This window comes from Cavia porcellus, unplaced genomic scaffold (genome assembly GCF_034190915.1).
Source record: "Cavia porcellus strain 051 isolate PalLab524CR breed Dunkin Hartley unplaced genomic scaffold, mCavPor4.1 scaffold_9, whole genome shotgun sequence".
NCBI lineage: Eukaryota > Metazoa > Chordata > Mammalia > Rodentia > Caviidae > Cavia > Cavia porcellus.
The window spans coordinates 33196904-33212790 of record NW_026947492.1 but is presented as its reverse complement, the minus strand read 5'-3'; the positions used below and the strand labels follow the sequence as shown (position 1 = coordinate 33212790).

Below are 15887 nucleotides of genomic sequence, written 5' to 3'. Positions count from 1 at the left end.
TTCCATGTTCAAGCCAAGGTAAATCTACTCTGTAAAGACGGTTTCTCCACCACAGTATGGTGAGTTCATAGCTGAATGCTGTTAAGAGGTAGAACTCTGGCTGGAGGTGACCTGGAAGGCTGTACTATACTCTTGTCCCTGGCTGTAAACCTTAGGCATCAGAAATCCCGCTATATTGTCAAGGAAGGTGGAAATTGTGCAGATTTTGTTTGAGGTATACAGGAGGAAGAAATCAGCAGTCCTCTCTTCCCACAGAATAAGGTTATTTCTCCCCTAAAGGAGCACAAAACTGTTCAAACTTAATTGTCTTACAGTTCTATCTCATAGTAGGACAACAGCTTTATAGGAGATTGAGATTAAGACTTTATTTGTTTGAGTAAATGGTATTTAACAGACACTTATTAAATGTATAGAGGAAGCACAAAGCTTAGGAAAACAGAAGGGACCTAAATTTAAGCCTGGGGGAGCCTGGATTCTCTCATTAGAGACCCTTGACACCACCATATTTCCCCCAAATCACCGAGCTGTCAATCCTACTGTTTTGCAGAGAAAGTAAGACCCACGAGATAAAATGACTGGCACAAAGTCAGAGAGCATAGTTCAGAGGAGGGGAGACATAACTCTATCTTGACTCTAGATATATTGTCGATTCTCCTGAGGAATGTGCTGACTCTCCCTAGGGAAGTTGGCCCAGAAAGGTCTCCTCAGAACTAGACAGACCAGAACTTGATTAATGCAATCTGTACAATTAATTTTATATCCTGAATTTGGGGGGAGGGAATAAGGGAAGAAGGAGGAAAGTATATTCAGGAAATAATGATATAAAAAAAAGAAATAATAACTTGTAAATTTTTGAGAACTTCAAATCACATCTTTGAAAATATCCTTTTTATTAGAAACAACATACATACTTTCTAATACATTATGTAAATATACAATTCATTTTCTCTGTCTGAGTTTTTATGAACAAGATCTCTAGGTCCAATAACTCTTCCTTTGGTGCCCAGTCACATATTCAGGCAATGAATGGCAAGTACTCAAGTGTCCAGGCTTGAAATGTGATAAGGAATTTAATAGAGAATAGGAAGGATGGAAGGAAGGAAGGAAAAAAGAAAGAGAAAGAAATAAAGAATAAAGAGAAAGAAAGAAAGAAAGAGAGAAAAGAATAGAAATGGCTCTGTATTTCAAGAGGACTACAATGTAACAGACTACTTTCTTTATGTTGCATGTCTCTGTTTTAACATACATACTTGTAATTCATAAGATGTACTTTATTTTGTTCTACACTAGTTTTTAGAAAATAGCCTATATATCCAAGGTAAAGTGGACATTGAAAATAATTAGGTCAAAACAATACTTTTAATGTTAAATAGTCAAATGATTATGAAAAAGTGATAGTATCATCTAAATTATTTTGTTAATAAATTTAATGTTTAGAGTATAACTTTTCAAAGATCTGAAATATTTTAATAAAAAGAATTTCTTTCTTTGTTGTGTATCAATGTGCAAAAGAATATCTGTCTTATTTGAAAGCTGCCCTTGAGTCATTAGCAAAAGTAGAAATTGAACAGAATCCAAAGCCACATATACCATCCTTTCTTTGATGACTTAATAGTTTCTTAGAGTTTGGGTGAAGAGGGGCATGTACAACTGAATCTTCTCAGTGCAAAAACTTAAATTATCTTTCAAAAAGGTGTCTACAAATTTATCACAGATGTTACCCTTTATCTAACTCATGTATGGCTACCACATAACTCCATAAATTTCCATTTGTACTATTTCATATTTTTAATGATGATTTATAACTATATAATTGTAATTTACCTTTATGCCGTTGTAAATGTCCTTATAAATATATTTAAAAACCATGTTCTCCTTGACTGACCATCTATCCCATTTTGGTGTGGGATATAGCATCTGCTATTGTTTTTATATAGCACACCAGAATCAGCTGATTCCTGGAGTTGTATTTCATTAAAACTCTCCACTGTGGTCCCAGCCACGCAGAGTCGTATAGATACTGCATACTCAAAGATAACTTACTGACGCTTGTTCACAGAACTAAGCTCTCCCCTGCCATCTCTTCCCACCCGCTGCCCCAGTGCTTCTGGAAGTATTAGCCCAAATGCCCTCCAGGACTTAAATAACAATTTTAAAAGACATTTAACACCACAGCAGAGAATTTGTGGGCATGACTCGAACAATACGGTTACTCCAGATGCTGTATTCAAACTGTATAGGTCCATTGAAGAAATAGATGTAACCTACAAGAAAAAGACCACAAGGAAAATTTCAGTTTGAGAATAATAAGGTTTTAATAAAGCTAATATTAAAGATCCAATCTGCTAGACTCCATTTGTTTTTAACTTTCTAACCTTTATCTTTCTTACCTTTTAAAATCATATCAATGTTTTAATATATTGCTTATAGTTTTTATAGGAAAAACTCAATAACAGGAAAAGGAGGGAAAAAGGGATTGAAATCCAGCGCAGACAATGTATCTAAAAATATACCCCAACTTAGCATAATTGTCTTATGTGTTCTTTGCCCTATTATTTTGGTTTTCAATCTGTGTATGATAATTAACTTTATAAGACTTTATAAGGTAAACAAAGGAGCCCAATGCTGGAAAAATAGAAGGGGGAGGGAAGGAAGGGAAGGGGAAAAAAGAATTAAAATGTGTTACGTACATGTACCAATTCCCCACAGTGAATGTAATCATTATGTAAGCAAACATGACTAATAAAAGTAAAAGATATATATTACTTATAGTTTAAAAAGGGATAAATGTTCCCAGATATACTTATTACCTAGAATTAATAATTTTTCCATGAGTTCCAGTTTTGATGTTAGAAAATCTGATATTAAGTCACTTGCAAGTTAATGATAATACATTTTTCATAATTAAAGCAAAAAATCTTCAATGCCTATGACAGTTACAAGTCTTTACATATAAATGGTTCTCCACTCCGCACCTCGAGTGAGTTCTAGCAATACCCTTTGGACTTGGCATCTTTACATATAAATAGGGTAATGTTTAAGGTTTAGCAATATTTGGCTAAACCTTATACTCATATACTTAGCAATATTTGAGTAAAATTCTTATTTATTCTAAACAGATTATTTTTGGTTTGCTATTTGTATAGTCACACAAAAGCAATTAATACTTAAAATGCTATACAATTATTAGTACATCTAAGTACTATATTAAAATCTTTTGTATGGGAAAAAATTGTGAGGTGCTACAGAAAAAGCCCTTCTTGAAAATCAATGCAATGTAAGTAGTTACCATTGTTCTCATAGACAGCATCCACTTTATCACCAATTCCTGGGAAGACCTCTTCTATCAGTCTGGGGTAGTCTTCATCCATAACATGATTAATGTCATCATATCTATTTTAAAAAAAATAAACTCTTAAGTTGTATTTCTTAAAAACTATCTTCATTCAGGTACAGTAGTATATGCTTTAAATCCCAGCTGCTTTGGAAGCTGAGGCAGGAGAACTTTCAGCCTTGGCAAGGGTGAAACAATCTCAAAAGGAAAAAAAAAAGCTGTAGAAATAATGCAATAGTTATAATAGCACCTTTTAAAATTAGTGAGAATTTTTAAAATTTTAAGTCCCCTTAAAACATCTCATAAGATTTGCAATACTGAGGGTACTGAGTGTGTTGATGAGCACTTGGTGACTTGTTTAAAAGCCATCTTTGTAAAGATTGTCATGCCCTCATTTCCATTTCGCAAATTACGTGCTTGTTATAAAAGCATGTCACCGAGAAAGTGTTCTTAAAATAAAATGAATGTTTACGCATTGACCAATTAACTATTGATCTCACTATATATCAGATAGCTTCTAAGTTCAGTAATAAACCATTTAAGTTTAATTTTTTGCACTAAAAAGTTATAGGAGCATTTGATTGTGTTAAAGGAAAGAAGAGGCGTGCAGTTAATATATATTCCCCACATTCAGGAATGCTTCCCTACTAAACCTTTCAAGCGCTGCATTCCTAGCATACATTGCCATTCCTTCATAGAAGCATGGACATGGGCTTCTAAACGTTACTGATATCAGTGCTGCCTGAATCTCTACATATGGTTTAAGTAGTTGCCCTTCAGAAAATGTCACTTTACAAACTATGGGACTGACACCTTCCAGGCCACCTGTCTAGTGGATCAACCAACTCTGCAAACAGGGAGCCCTTTCTCAACCAGTTTTTACCTGTACCCATTCTCATACCCTCTCTAACTGCTGAAAACTGAACCACATGCAAATCAGAAGAGGGGCAAGAAGTAGGAGCCAGGAGAAAGATCAGGCAAAATCATGGCACCAAAGTAAAAGAGCGTGGTTTTGCTGTGATTGAGGTACAATAAATAGCTGAGAAAACACAATGGTTGGAACAGGTGAAACAGGTAGGCGTGTGTCGTGTGTGTGTGTGTGTGTGTGTGTTTTAGAGGGTGTGAGACTTTTAAACACAAACTTGAGCTTTCTGAGAAGTTTCTGACATAAAAAAGAAATAAATGTCTGGCATGACATTGAAAATAACATATGAGGTGATAGTTTGGATTAGAAACGTGTTTGGGGCTCACTTTGCCCTGTGACACAAAGAGGGTCAGTGTGTTTTGCTGCCATACCTCCAGACTTGGTTTCCAGAGAAGAAGAGAGTCTTGCCTGAGTCTTCAAGGTGAACAGCGGCACTTAGCCTCTTAATCTCTTTTGGAAATCCCAATTCTGCTATTTTTTTGGGATAGCCTTCCACAATGTCATAACCATTAAGAGCCCAAAATTTTCTTCCTAGAATAAATAATAGAAAAAAATTGTATCTAAGGGAATCTATTAGGACTCAGATGTAGATGTTTACTTAAATAAAGGAAGACTATGAGAAAAATAATACTGAGTGTGTGCAACACAATGTTTATGAAACTTCAGAATCTGAGTATTTCTCAAAGAAAAAATATCAGATTTAAGGTTTTAATACCTTAAATATGAATGTAGTCAATCAGATATCACAATTAATTTGGTAATTTATAATTGAATATTGTTTTGAAATAAGTAGAAAATACATTAAAATGTCTATGTGAATAAATAGAACCATAGAAACAGTAAAAGAGATTAGAAACTCAACTTTTATATCAGTTAGTAAGCTATTGCTTTTTTAAAAAATAACTTCATTGTAACAGGGCATGATGGCATATGCTTGGCATCCCAGAACTCTTAGTTGAAGCAGAAGATTCCAAGTTGACTCCTTGGACATCTTGGTGATGCAAAGAGACCCTGCCTCAAAATGAAAAGGGATGGGGATGCAGCTCATTGAGATGGTAGTAAGTGTATTCCCCAATGTCAGGGGGAAAGTTAACTTCATCATAACATATATAATAGTTGAATAATGAAAATGATGTCACCATGTTATGTACACATGATATTAAAATATAATCATGAAAACACAGCAACAATTCGGGAAATTTTCCATGATTCTATGTCACACAAACAAATAGAACATAAAAAATATATCTATGTTTTGAAGTCAAGTAAATAAAAATACATATTTCAACATGGTGAAAAACGAGAAAATAGAGAAAATGAAATTAACTCATTTACAGAGAACTAGAGTTAATATTCTTTCACTTTTCCAAAGTACACAATGTTATGTTTTGTCAGTGAACAATTTTTAAGAGAAACAAACAAACTTTAAATGATATATGACTGATATGAAGCAACAAATTAATATGATAAATAGGAATGAGACCTTTTACATATCAAATTTGGGGTATTTGGTAGAATTGATGCTGTCCAGTTTTTGTTTGTTATTCTAGGTTCTTAATTTAGACTTGATCTTAGCCAAAAGGCTGAGAAGCAATCGGTTCTTAATTAAGGTGTAATTTCACCAATAATCATTTCATGAAATCCTTGGTAACAGGAAGTTAATCCCTCTCCTCGCCTGTGGAAGCCTTACCTCTAAAAATGAAGATACGATCGCGAGAAGGATGCTCATATGCTGCATCGATGCGGTTCGGAAGTTCTGGCCAAAATGATTTTGTCAAAAATAGCTCTGCATCAACCTGCTGTGGGTGCAGGCGCCAGAAGAATCTAATGAAAGAGGAAAACCAGAACATTTTTTTCATGACATTTTCACACTCAGTGTTTCAATCCTGCTAGCCATTTCTCTCCACAGCCTTACAGATTACACAACCACATCCTGGCACTCGTGAAGGGGAAAAAAATCCATATTTTTCCTTTAAGTTCTGGTTGTAAGTTGTGACATTTTTAATGCTTGCTGAGGATAGACAGGCTTAAAATGTCACAAGCCTTTGTAAAGACTGAGTCTTCTTTGAGCAGAGACCGTATTTTCTTTAATTTTTTACATTTTGTATGAAGCAAATGTGCCAAGAATTATGTTGGGCTTTGGAGAGAAAGCATCAATTTCAGGGATTCTATTTTCAGTGATCTCATGGCCTAGGGAAAACAGTAGGTGAGAAAATGCCTGGAACAGTGCAGTTAGTCATTAATAGAGGCAGTGGGACTGCTACTGGGCCACGCATGAGGAAGCAATAAATGAATGAATGGATGGATGACTATACAAGCATAATACAGAAATCCAGAAAGTGAACATTGACATACCCTTTTTCTTTATAAATTTAGATTTTAAGCTTTCTGTCTCTTAAATTCCAGCATATGTACCAAAATCAAAGACTAACCATGGCAAAACACATTTATGTGAACATTTATGAGTAACTGTTGACTACTTAATTTCTTTCAATATCCATTTTTCAAGTAAATTGTATTTCTAGTTTACCTTGGTATCTTTCGAAGAGAGACTATCACCAAAATTTAAAGGAAGTTGCATAATGTTAAGATTATCCACTAAAATATAAGATTTTATCCATCATTTATTTGACTTGAAATATGTAAATAAACTGCCAAAAGTCTATTATTTTTGCTGTTAACTTTGGACATTTTACTGGTATTTTGGCAATTCGTAAACACAACTTTGCAAATTACTGTCAGGTGCAGAATTCGTGACAGAATCTCGGGTACCTGTCTTTGAAGATCATTGTTTCTCCTCGGAGACTGGTAATGGCGTCAAGGGACAAGGCGGGGTCACACTTGTCTGGTGTTTTGGGATGTTTAGGGTTGGGGTCTTCATCTCCTGGACCTGCGGTCAGGAAACAAACATGAGAAGTTGCTGATGCTGACCTTCCTGATGATGTAAGGTGTAGATGACAGGCTGAGCCTGCTAGTAGAGTGGTGAGGGTTTGCCCTGGGAAGGCAAGAAGTCCTGAGGCTTCTGTGTACAGCACAAGCGCAAATGCCCTGTAACTTCCTTCCTTCCTCTAGTATTACCAAGGTCTTGGCAAAGGAGTATTTTCAAGACGTTTTCAAATCTTGCTGAACTATAAATTTAGACTTCTTGAGGTTGATTTTAGAAATGGAGGAAAGCAATAAACTGAAAAATTGTCCTCACACCTTGCACAACTTCTTGTCAGATGGTTTGGGAGAAACACATTCCTCTTGAGGCCATTTCTGGTGGCACACGGTCTCTGTGGGAGCTCTCATCTTGGCTTTTTCTTTTTTACTTGTCTAGTTTACTAACTGTCAACAGCAGCTGATATTGCTCCACTAGTTTACCACAGTGCAGCTGCTTCCCAGTGACAAGAGTGAGGTGACCAGTCCCAAGTTTGTAAGTTTTATATCCGGTCACATGCATTGACACACGGTATATCATAACCCATAATGCTTTAACTGCAACATGACACAATACAAAAAAGAACAGCAAAATGAATTGTAAATTTTTCTATGATGCCTTCAAGTTTATGCCTTCACTTAAATCAGCTGTAATAGAAAATTTAAATACAGATGGAAAAATGATGCTCAACAACATCAAGTTTTTTGAGTTTTTTGCTCAGGAATGTTTACACAGATGACTGTGCATAGTGGCTTTAATTCTCTTTATAGCAGGTAACCCATAAATAAATATTTGGATTGAGGTTTAATTATTTTGTAAATGTTACTGAAAATTGATGAGAAAAAATTTTACACTATCATTGAGGATATTGGTTAAAACTACCAAAGGCTACTTGAGTGATTTCTATCCTAGAAAACTGGACTGGTTTTGACTGAGAAAGAAAAAATGGCTAGTTTTTCCCTCAGGTTTTAATAATAAAATAAAAACAGCATTATTGGCAGAGAACATTCAGCAGTAATTTAGAAAGTAAATGTATGTGTTTATTGTGCTTACATGACTAATTTTATAGCTGATTATATTCTGCTTTTATAACTGATAAATTAAAAGTTACCATAGAGAGACTGGATCCCTTGGACATCATCATCAGGAAGCACAAAATGGCTCTTGTCAGTGTAGGTATAGACGGGAAACATGAGCGCTCCTGGGTCCCTAGAGTGCTCAAGACCTAGGGAGTGACCCAGCTCATGGGCAGCCACAAGAAACAAGTTGTAACCTGTAAGGAAAAAAAAAAAAAAAGAAAAAGCAATAAAAACAGTAAGGCGCTCCAATGACCACTTAATGAAAATAAATATTATCTTCCCCATAATTCTTTTCTCTTTCACCATATGTTGTTGCATGAAGATTCAAAATATTAACTTAATTCTCATGATTAATTTTTTCCTTTTATTATAGCTGCCTGCACAATTAGCCAAACACCTACAGTGATATCAATAGGTTACTGCCGTATAACTAGCAACCAATAAGGATTTGATGTAAAGACAATAGGACTGGTTAGGAAGAAAGAGCAAACCAAATTTGACCCTGATTTGCTCTTTGTAGTTTTAGGTCTAGTGAAGGAAGTGGAGACACGACCTTGAATCAGCAGTGAGAGCACACACAGGGCTGGGCAGAGACAGGGTGCAGCCTAGATCACCATCCTAGGAGACCGCAGTCACAGAGATGATGACCAAGCAAGGAAGATGCACTACACAGTCCTTGGCTATACCCTTGGGAACAAAATCCAGCTAAACTATCCTTTCCAGAGATTTCTGGGTGCTAGAATTTAGAAAAAGAAACTCTGAGCATGATTGGTTATCCCTCCTTTAGTCTAGAATATGACTGTGCTCCTTTATTTACATTGCTGCCTTTAGTCATTCTTTCTACCAATTTGCTGCACTTTTAAATTGTAAGAAAGAATAATCAAAGACGTTTTTAAAAATAAGATACATAAGACAACAGGTTCCTTCCGCTTAGACCACATAAAAGTTGGAGCCAGTGATTTTAGTTTGACCTTAAAAAGCATTTTGTTGTCACAGGTTGTGCATGAAGAAAATGAGCTAACTTAGCAAATTTTGCACATCACAGGGCTATCAGTGATCTTTTGAGCTGACTGTAATTCTTTACTGAAATGACTAGTAATGGATATCATTCTTGGCCATTAGCTGAAAATTTCATTTATTTCATTAAATAATTCAAGCCCAGTATTTACTCAGTAACCTAAGTCTGAAGATTACTATGACTCTGCCTTCACCATTATAGATATTATTCTTTCTTCCTAAAACTATGCTTACCAGAGTGTGAATGTATAAATTCTCACCTTTTCTCCCTCCAAATATGGATTGGGTGCTTTGAAACTGAGACATTAATCATTTATGACTCAATTTTACTCATGGGAAGAATAATGATTTTCATTTTGATACATAATAAAAAAAATCAGCTATCTATGAAGACTGCCTCTAGTTGTCCTAAGGATCTATCCGGCTCCAAAGTTAAATCCAAATTGGGATTACCTATGGATTTTCTTCCTAAATTAACATCCCAATTAATTTGGGCCTTGAACATGCAACTGCTAAATTAATTCATTCAACACTCAGTTTTGTTTTACTCTTACAAATATAATCTTCATCTTATCTGTAATATACTATTTGGAGTAAGACATTATTTTGATTTCCCAGAGTGATATTTATAAAATGAGTGCTACAGATAAAACTTAAACAAGTAACTCACACACTGGGAGACAGAAATTTGACATAACTTATGCCACTAATATTTTTGCCAAAGAAAAATATTTTGATTTACATCCAATTCAGTTGTGTGTGTGTGTGTGTGTGTGTGTGTGTGTATGTGTGTGTGTGTAGAGTGGTGGTCTGTCTGTCTGTCTCTCTCTCATATATATACTATACTTCTTCAACAACTTCAAAAAAATCATCCACAGTAACAATACCTTAGCAGACAAGAAAGACATTCTGGTCTTATTAAGTAGAATGTATTCATTTTTAAAGTTGAACATTGATTTGTAGAAATGTCACTTGTGGAGACAATAACAAGTATAAGCTAAACCAATTTTTTTATAAAATATAATCATATACTAAATATAAGTTATCTGTACAACCAGGTTTACTATGTAACCTAATCTAATAAGCCAAGAATTATATCTTTATAAGAAATAATTACCTTTGGAACTATCTGTCCAGTATTCATCATCATCAAAATGCGCATCTCCTCCATAATTTGGTCCAGGAGGAAAGGCATGTGCCAGCAGACCAGAGGGTCCATCAAATGGGTAGTAGTCACCATGTTCTACATACAGAAGCAAGAGTAAGGATCTAATTATATCCAGTAATACCAAGCATGGGGGCTTCGTGAATTGTCATTTAACACTGCAAACATGAGTGACTGAGAAGGAATTTGAAAATGGAACCAAGTAAGTCATTAGAATATAAAATGTTTCAAGCAGAATTCTGTATGGGTACCTTTAGTTCCAAAAGAGATCATGATATCTGCAGTGCCTTCATGAAGTCTGGTAAAATTCAGAGGTGTCACACTGGACCAAACTTTGAAAGCTTTTTTGAATGCTTTTTCCACTTCAGAAGGAGCCATATCAGGTGTATAATTCACAATTCTATTCAACAGAAGAGTTTTCAATTAAATTTCGGAAGGCTAGAGTATTTGTGAATATATTTAGCTGTTTGAAAATGTACTTTCTTGGAATGCTGCTTGACAACTCAAACCGCAAAGGCTTTTATAAAAGTTCTAATGAAGCAGAATTTATTAATTGTGATGTCAAAGAAGACTAAAAATGAAAAGTTCAATCAGATATTCAGTCATCTCTAAATATCTGCATATATTCCATCACAAATGAAAAATATTCAGATGAATAGTACAACCCATTTTACATGCTTGCAATGTTGAATTTATTAACATAGCCACATTAAATAGCTCCATGAAATTTCTAGAAAGCCTGAACTTTCTAAGAACTATTATAAAATACTATTGATTAATACACTTGCAAATTTCCTTAAATCTACTAGTACTCCAATTTGATATTTTTAGAAGAAATACCTTGAGATTTTTGCTGAAAAACTGTGCTAGATTAGTTTTATAATAACAGATGTTATAAGCCATTCTCAGCAACAGCTTCTAAGCTATTCCTAAATTTAACTTCCAATTAAGTGGTTAAGGCCTGTTTTTAATATTTGACATTTAATACTGCAAGAAAAAGCTAACAAATATTAAGAAAAACTAGGCTATGATTTACCTGTAAGTTAAATTCATTTTGGACCATTTGAGTGTTCGAGGGAAAACATTGTATTCTCCCACATCAGGGACCCCGCATCTTGGTTTTTTCATGATATCTAAGGTGTTGTCATCAAGCTTGCCTGTCACCTCTAAGCCAAAGAAGGACTGCATTTCTCGGAGCCTGTCAACCATGGAACTTCCCGCGCTTTTCTTCAGTATGCCCGCAAGATTTACTGGGTGGTAGTATGATTTCAGGTAGCGCTAGAACAGAGAACAAAACGATCAGCTTTTAAAAGGAACATGAATTTAAGGGATAGAGCATGTCAGCAAGAATGGCAAAGGACTCTACCTCTGCAAACTGGAGGTCTTCTTCAGACAAGTCCTCCTCATCTTCAGCGCTCGGCAGGGGCAAGGACCGACAATGAGCCCAGCTCCAGAAGAGGAAGGTGGCCAGGACAACTGGGCGCATCTTGGAAGGCTGTGCCTGGAGGCTGCTGCCTCTCCCAGCGAGGACCTTTGCTTTTATAGGACCGTACTGGTGAGTCATCACTTACGGGTATGTTTTAACTTCCTTGTTAGTGAATGGCAAACTTGCTTACATGGCAACTTTTTTTCCTCTCCCAAGTGTGGTTTGTGGCAGACCTTGAGGGCAATACAAAACTGAGGGCATCTCTTGTTTCAGCAGGGTCTCAGATCCCATCTGACAAAATAAATAGCCTCAGCATATTTATGGGTACTGTGGGAAGAGGCAGACAGCAGCAGGGTTTTCACTACGCTTGGAAAAAATAGGGGTTCTGTCCTTTAGGAAAGCAGATACTTTGACTTCTTTGGAGTAGAAGAGTATTAATATGGTCTGTTTGCTTCCATAAAGAGAAACCTAGTCCTGTGTCCAGAATGTTTGTAGACTGCTGAGTTGTATTCTAAACTAAACTTTCTCTAGTTACAAAAGAAGTCACTGTTTATCTGAGGACCATAAAATTACACCAGAAACATGCTCAAAGACTAAGGGATGTTACAAAAGATTGAGTTCCTTGGTTGTAATTTAAACACATTGATACAACCTTTCCATAAATATGAAGAACATGAATTTCCCACAAGTCCAAGTAGACATAACATATTGTATTATATTGAAATGCAACAAATTAATGGTTAGGGATATATATTGAGAGATTATTCCATGCTGGATTTAAAAAGCATTATCTTATTTAATCCTTACAACACCCTAGGCAGATACTATGGCAAGCTTGTTTTCTATCTTGTATATGGACAATCTGAGGTGTAGAAAATTCAAATACTTATTTAAGGCCATATAGTTAGGAAACAGTTCTGCTAGGGTTTAAACCCAGGCCAGTTGACTCAAGTCTCCATTTTATTAGCTATTAATTAGAATGACTTCTACTGAACCCTCACCCTCTAACAGTAACCCTAACCCTGTCCATTCCTACACGTTTTCTTAAAAACTGAAATGTCTGTTCCCATACCTCTAGGAGTGCCCCAGAAAACAGGACCTTTTTTAAAATTTTATTTAAAGAAAGACTAAACAAAACAGAAAATGGGTAGAAATAATACATACATTCAGAGAAAAAAATAAACAGCACATGGCCAATTATAAGCGTCTCCATTTTTCAGTTTGAACAATGGAAGTAGCACTGGCCAGACACAACTCAGAATAATAATTTTAGAGTCTTCTTAGAGGACTTTTTTTTTTCCAAAATATCACACGTCAGTACCATGAAATCAAAGTGACACCTCGGTGCCTTTAAACAGGTGGAGCAATATAGACCATGATCTTCAGGTTCATCTGACTTCTTCAAATACAGCAAATGCAAATTAACATGAGTGATTAACAGTCAGAAAGAAATGAAGCTTGAGTTAACAACACAGTAGGACAAAGTAGGCATGCGTGAGTTTTAAAGTGAGCAGGAAAGTGACATTGCAACATGTGGACAAAAACACTATAATTTAGTGTAGCTGGCTCTTTTAAAAAAGGCAAACAGAAAAATCTATGAAACATAAGCAATCAACTGAGGGAAATTTATTATTATAGCCCAATACCCCTTAGGATCAATTGTTCCCAATCAATGAGATTAAGATTATATTTGGGATCACTCAGCAATAAAAAATGACAGTTTGTGACTTTCAACTAAAAAAGAGGCTTTTTTGTTACCAAATCAATGAATGTTAGTTGAGAATGAATCATACATCTCCCTTATAGTCAACGTGTAAGTAAAGGCTAAGATGAGAACTTATCATCACTACAGTATTATTTCCCACCAAAAGAACTAGTGTGGTAAGAAACAGAAATAAATGTCATTGTTTCTCAATTTTAAAAATAATGCTAATTATCCAACAGTTTTACTGTTTCATCAATTTCTTTTTCCTATTTAAGAACCTATTTAGCACAAAAGAAAAAACACATAAATGAGAACATACTATTACATATTCTGTAATTTAGTAGAGTCAGAGAAAAATTCCTCAGAAAATTAAAATAGACATTAGTTCTTAAAAGAATAATCACACTATAGTTGAACAGAACTGTTTGCAGTCTCTCTGTTTGAATTCCCACTTTATATGTTCCACTTTTGTATCTTAAACAACTATTTGTAAAAGGACAGTATGTAAACATTAACTAATGATTTTTTACTGTTTATTTTTTCTCTGAACGTATGTATTATTTCTACCCATTTTCTGTTTTGTTTAGTCTTTCTTTAAATAAAATTTTAAAAAAAGAATAATCACACTATATGTCTAGAGGCTATTGTTCATGAAGATGTGATTCTTAGATAACTGACAGAATGTGTCATCACATCATAATACAGTTTGAAAAGTGTTGCCAACATAAATCCTTCTCATGTTATTAACTGTTAAAATGAAAAGTAGGCTTTCTGATTATCACTGCTGAAATAGTGTGTGGTTTCAGGTGCCACCTTCAACACGAGGAGATTGGTATTTTAAAATGGTTCTAACAAGTCTTACTGAATCACTGGAAAATTAGAAAATTTACAGAATGAGCTATCAAAACAGGAACAAGTCAGGAGTGTTAACCTACTGCTGATTCAGACATAAGCAATATAGGACTTCTAAAAACATACGTCATCATCAGTTTCTAAGTTCAAAACATCACCCACGAGAAAAACCATTGTCCATGAACAAACATTTAGTAAGACCCAGGGCAGTTCCAGATTAGATTCAACACAATTTGTCACTTCAGTCAGATTAAAATTTTGAGAATTCTATGAGTCAAAGCTCCTTAAGATCAAGATTCTAGCTTCAGTTTAGAGAAGGATAAACTTATATCATCTACGCTGAGAATGCCAGAGGTGTCTTTGCTTTTCTGAAAGTAAGTAACTTCATAGAGTATTTTGTAACCACTCTTAAGTTTGTTTTATTTTGTGCATTTTTATTTTATTTTACCTGCAACCCCATGGAGTGAGTTTACATGTTCTTCAACAAGAGAACTAAATTTGAATTTAAGCGCTTAATCATATTTGCACCCTAGATGGAAATGTAAGAGTATCCCACTTAACCTACTTATTCATAGTCTGTGGGGTCATAAGCCACAGTCTGTAACAAAAATATCAAGAGTCCTTTTAGATCCTGTCTCTACAAAGCAGGCCAGCAATTTAGGAGGTCATTTATTTTTAACATCTGAATCTCATGCCCTTCAGAGATGCTATTATATTCGTCCTGGGTTGATCCACAAAACAAATGAATAAAATTTATAAGAAACAAAGGAAATTTCTTTTCAGTTTCTGCTAGGCTATAACATCTGAATATGAAGACTTAATGTACTAGGCTCACTTCCTAATGAATTTTAATTTTATTGTTTCATTTCCTAATGAATTTTTTTTATTATTATTTCATTGAAAAGAATATTTACTAACCAGTCATCAAAGCACATACCTGTAATCCTAGTACTTTCAGAAGCTGAGGCAGAATCAGACATTTGAGCCCAGCCCAGGCAACTTAGCCACTTAGATAGGACATGTCACAACATAGAGAAGGTTGGGGATGTACTTCAGTGCAGAGATCCTGGGTTAAATCCTCAATATCACCATCCAAAAAAAAAAGTTTACTGACTCTACTTCTGACAGAGTTAATCAGATACTTAACAGAATACAACTAAGAATAGAATATACATTCTAGCTCAATTCTGTCCAAATTTCTTTGAAAACAATAAAATCTAGATGTTGGTAGTGAAAAATAGAAATTAACATAAGTTATAAAAATGGATAAATGTCTTTGTGGTTTTAACAACAAGTGATTTCAGTATATTTAAAGATCTCTAATATTTAAACAAATTTGAAGCAAATTTCTATTCTTAAAATAGCCTTGTCTCACCTTGTAGCTTAATTCTAGCTTAATGTAGATTTTGTTATGCATTTTTTAAACAACACATTTTCTGATTTAAACAGTGATATACAAAAATA

General features: G+C 34.8%; 1 protein-coding gene across 1 annotated transcript; it reads right to left on the bottom strand.

The window, feature by feature from the left end:
• Positions 1–871: 871 nt before the first annotated feature.
• Mmp13 (matrix metallopeptidase 13) lies at positions 872–11946 on the bottom strand. The gene is made up of 10 exons (XM_003472818.4): positions 11807–11946; positions 11477–11718; positions 10692–10840; positions 10393–10518; positions 8291–8452; positions 7032–7149; positions 5950–6083; positions 4631–4790; positions 3290–3393; positions 872–2264 (listed from the first exon to the last, which is right to left on the bottom strand). Exons 1-10 carry the CDS (start codon positions 11924–11926, stop codon positions 2164–2166), a joined length of 1416 nt encoding a protein of 471 aa, XP_003472866.1. The 5' UTR covers positions 11927–11946; the 3' UTR covers positions 872–2163.
• Between the last annotated feature and the right edge of the window lie 3941 nt (positions 11947–15887).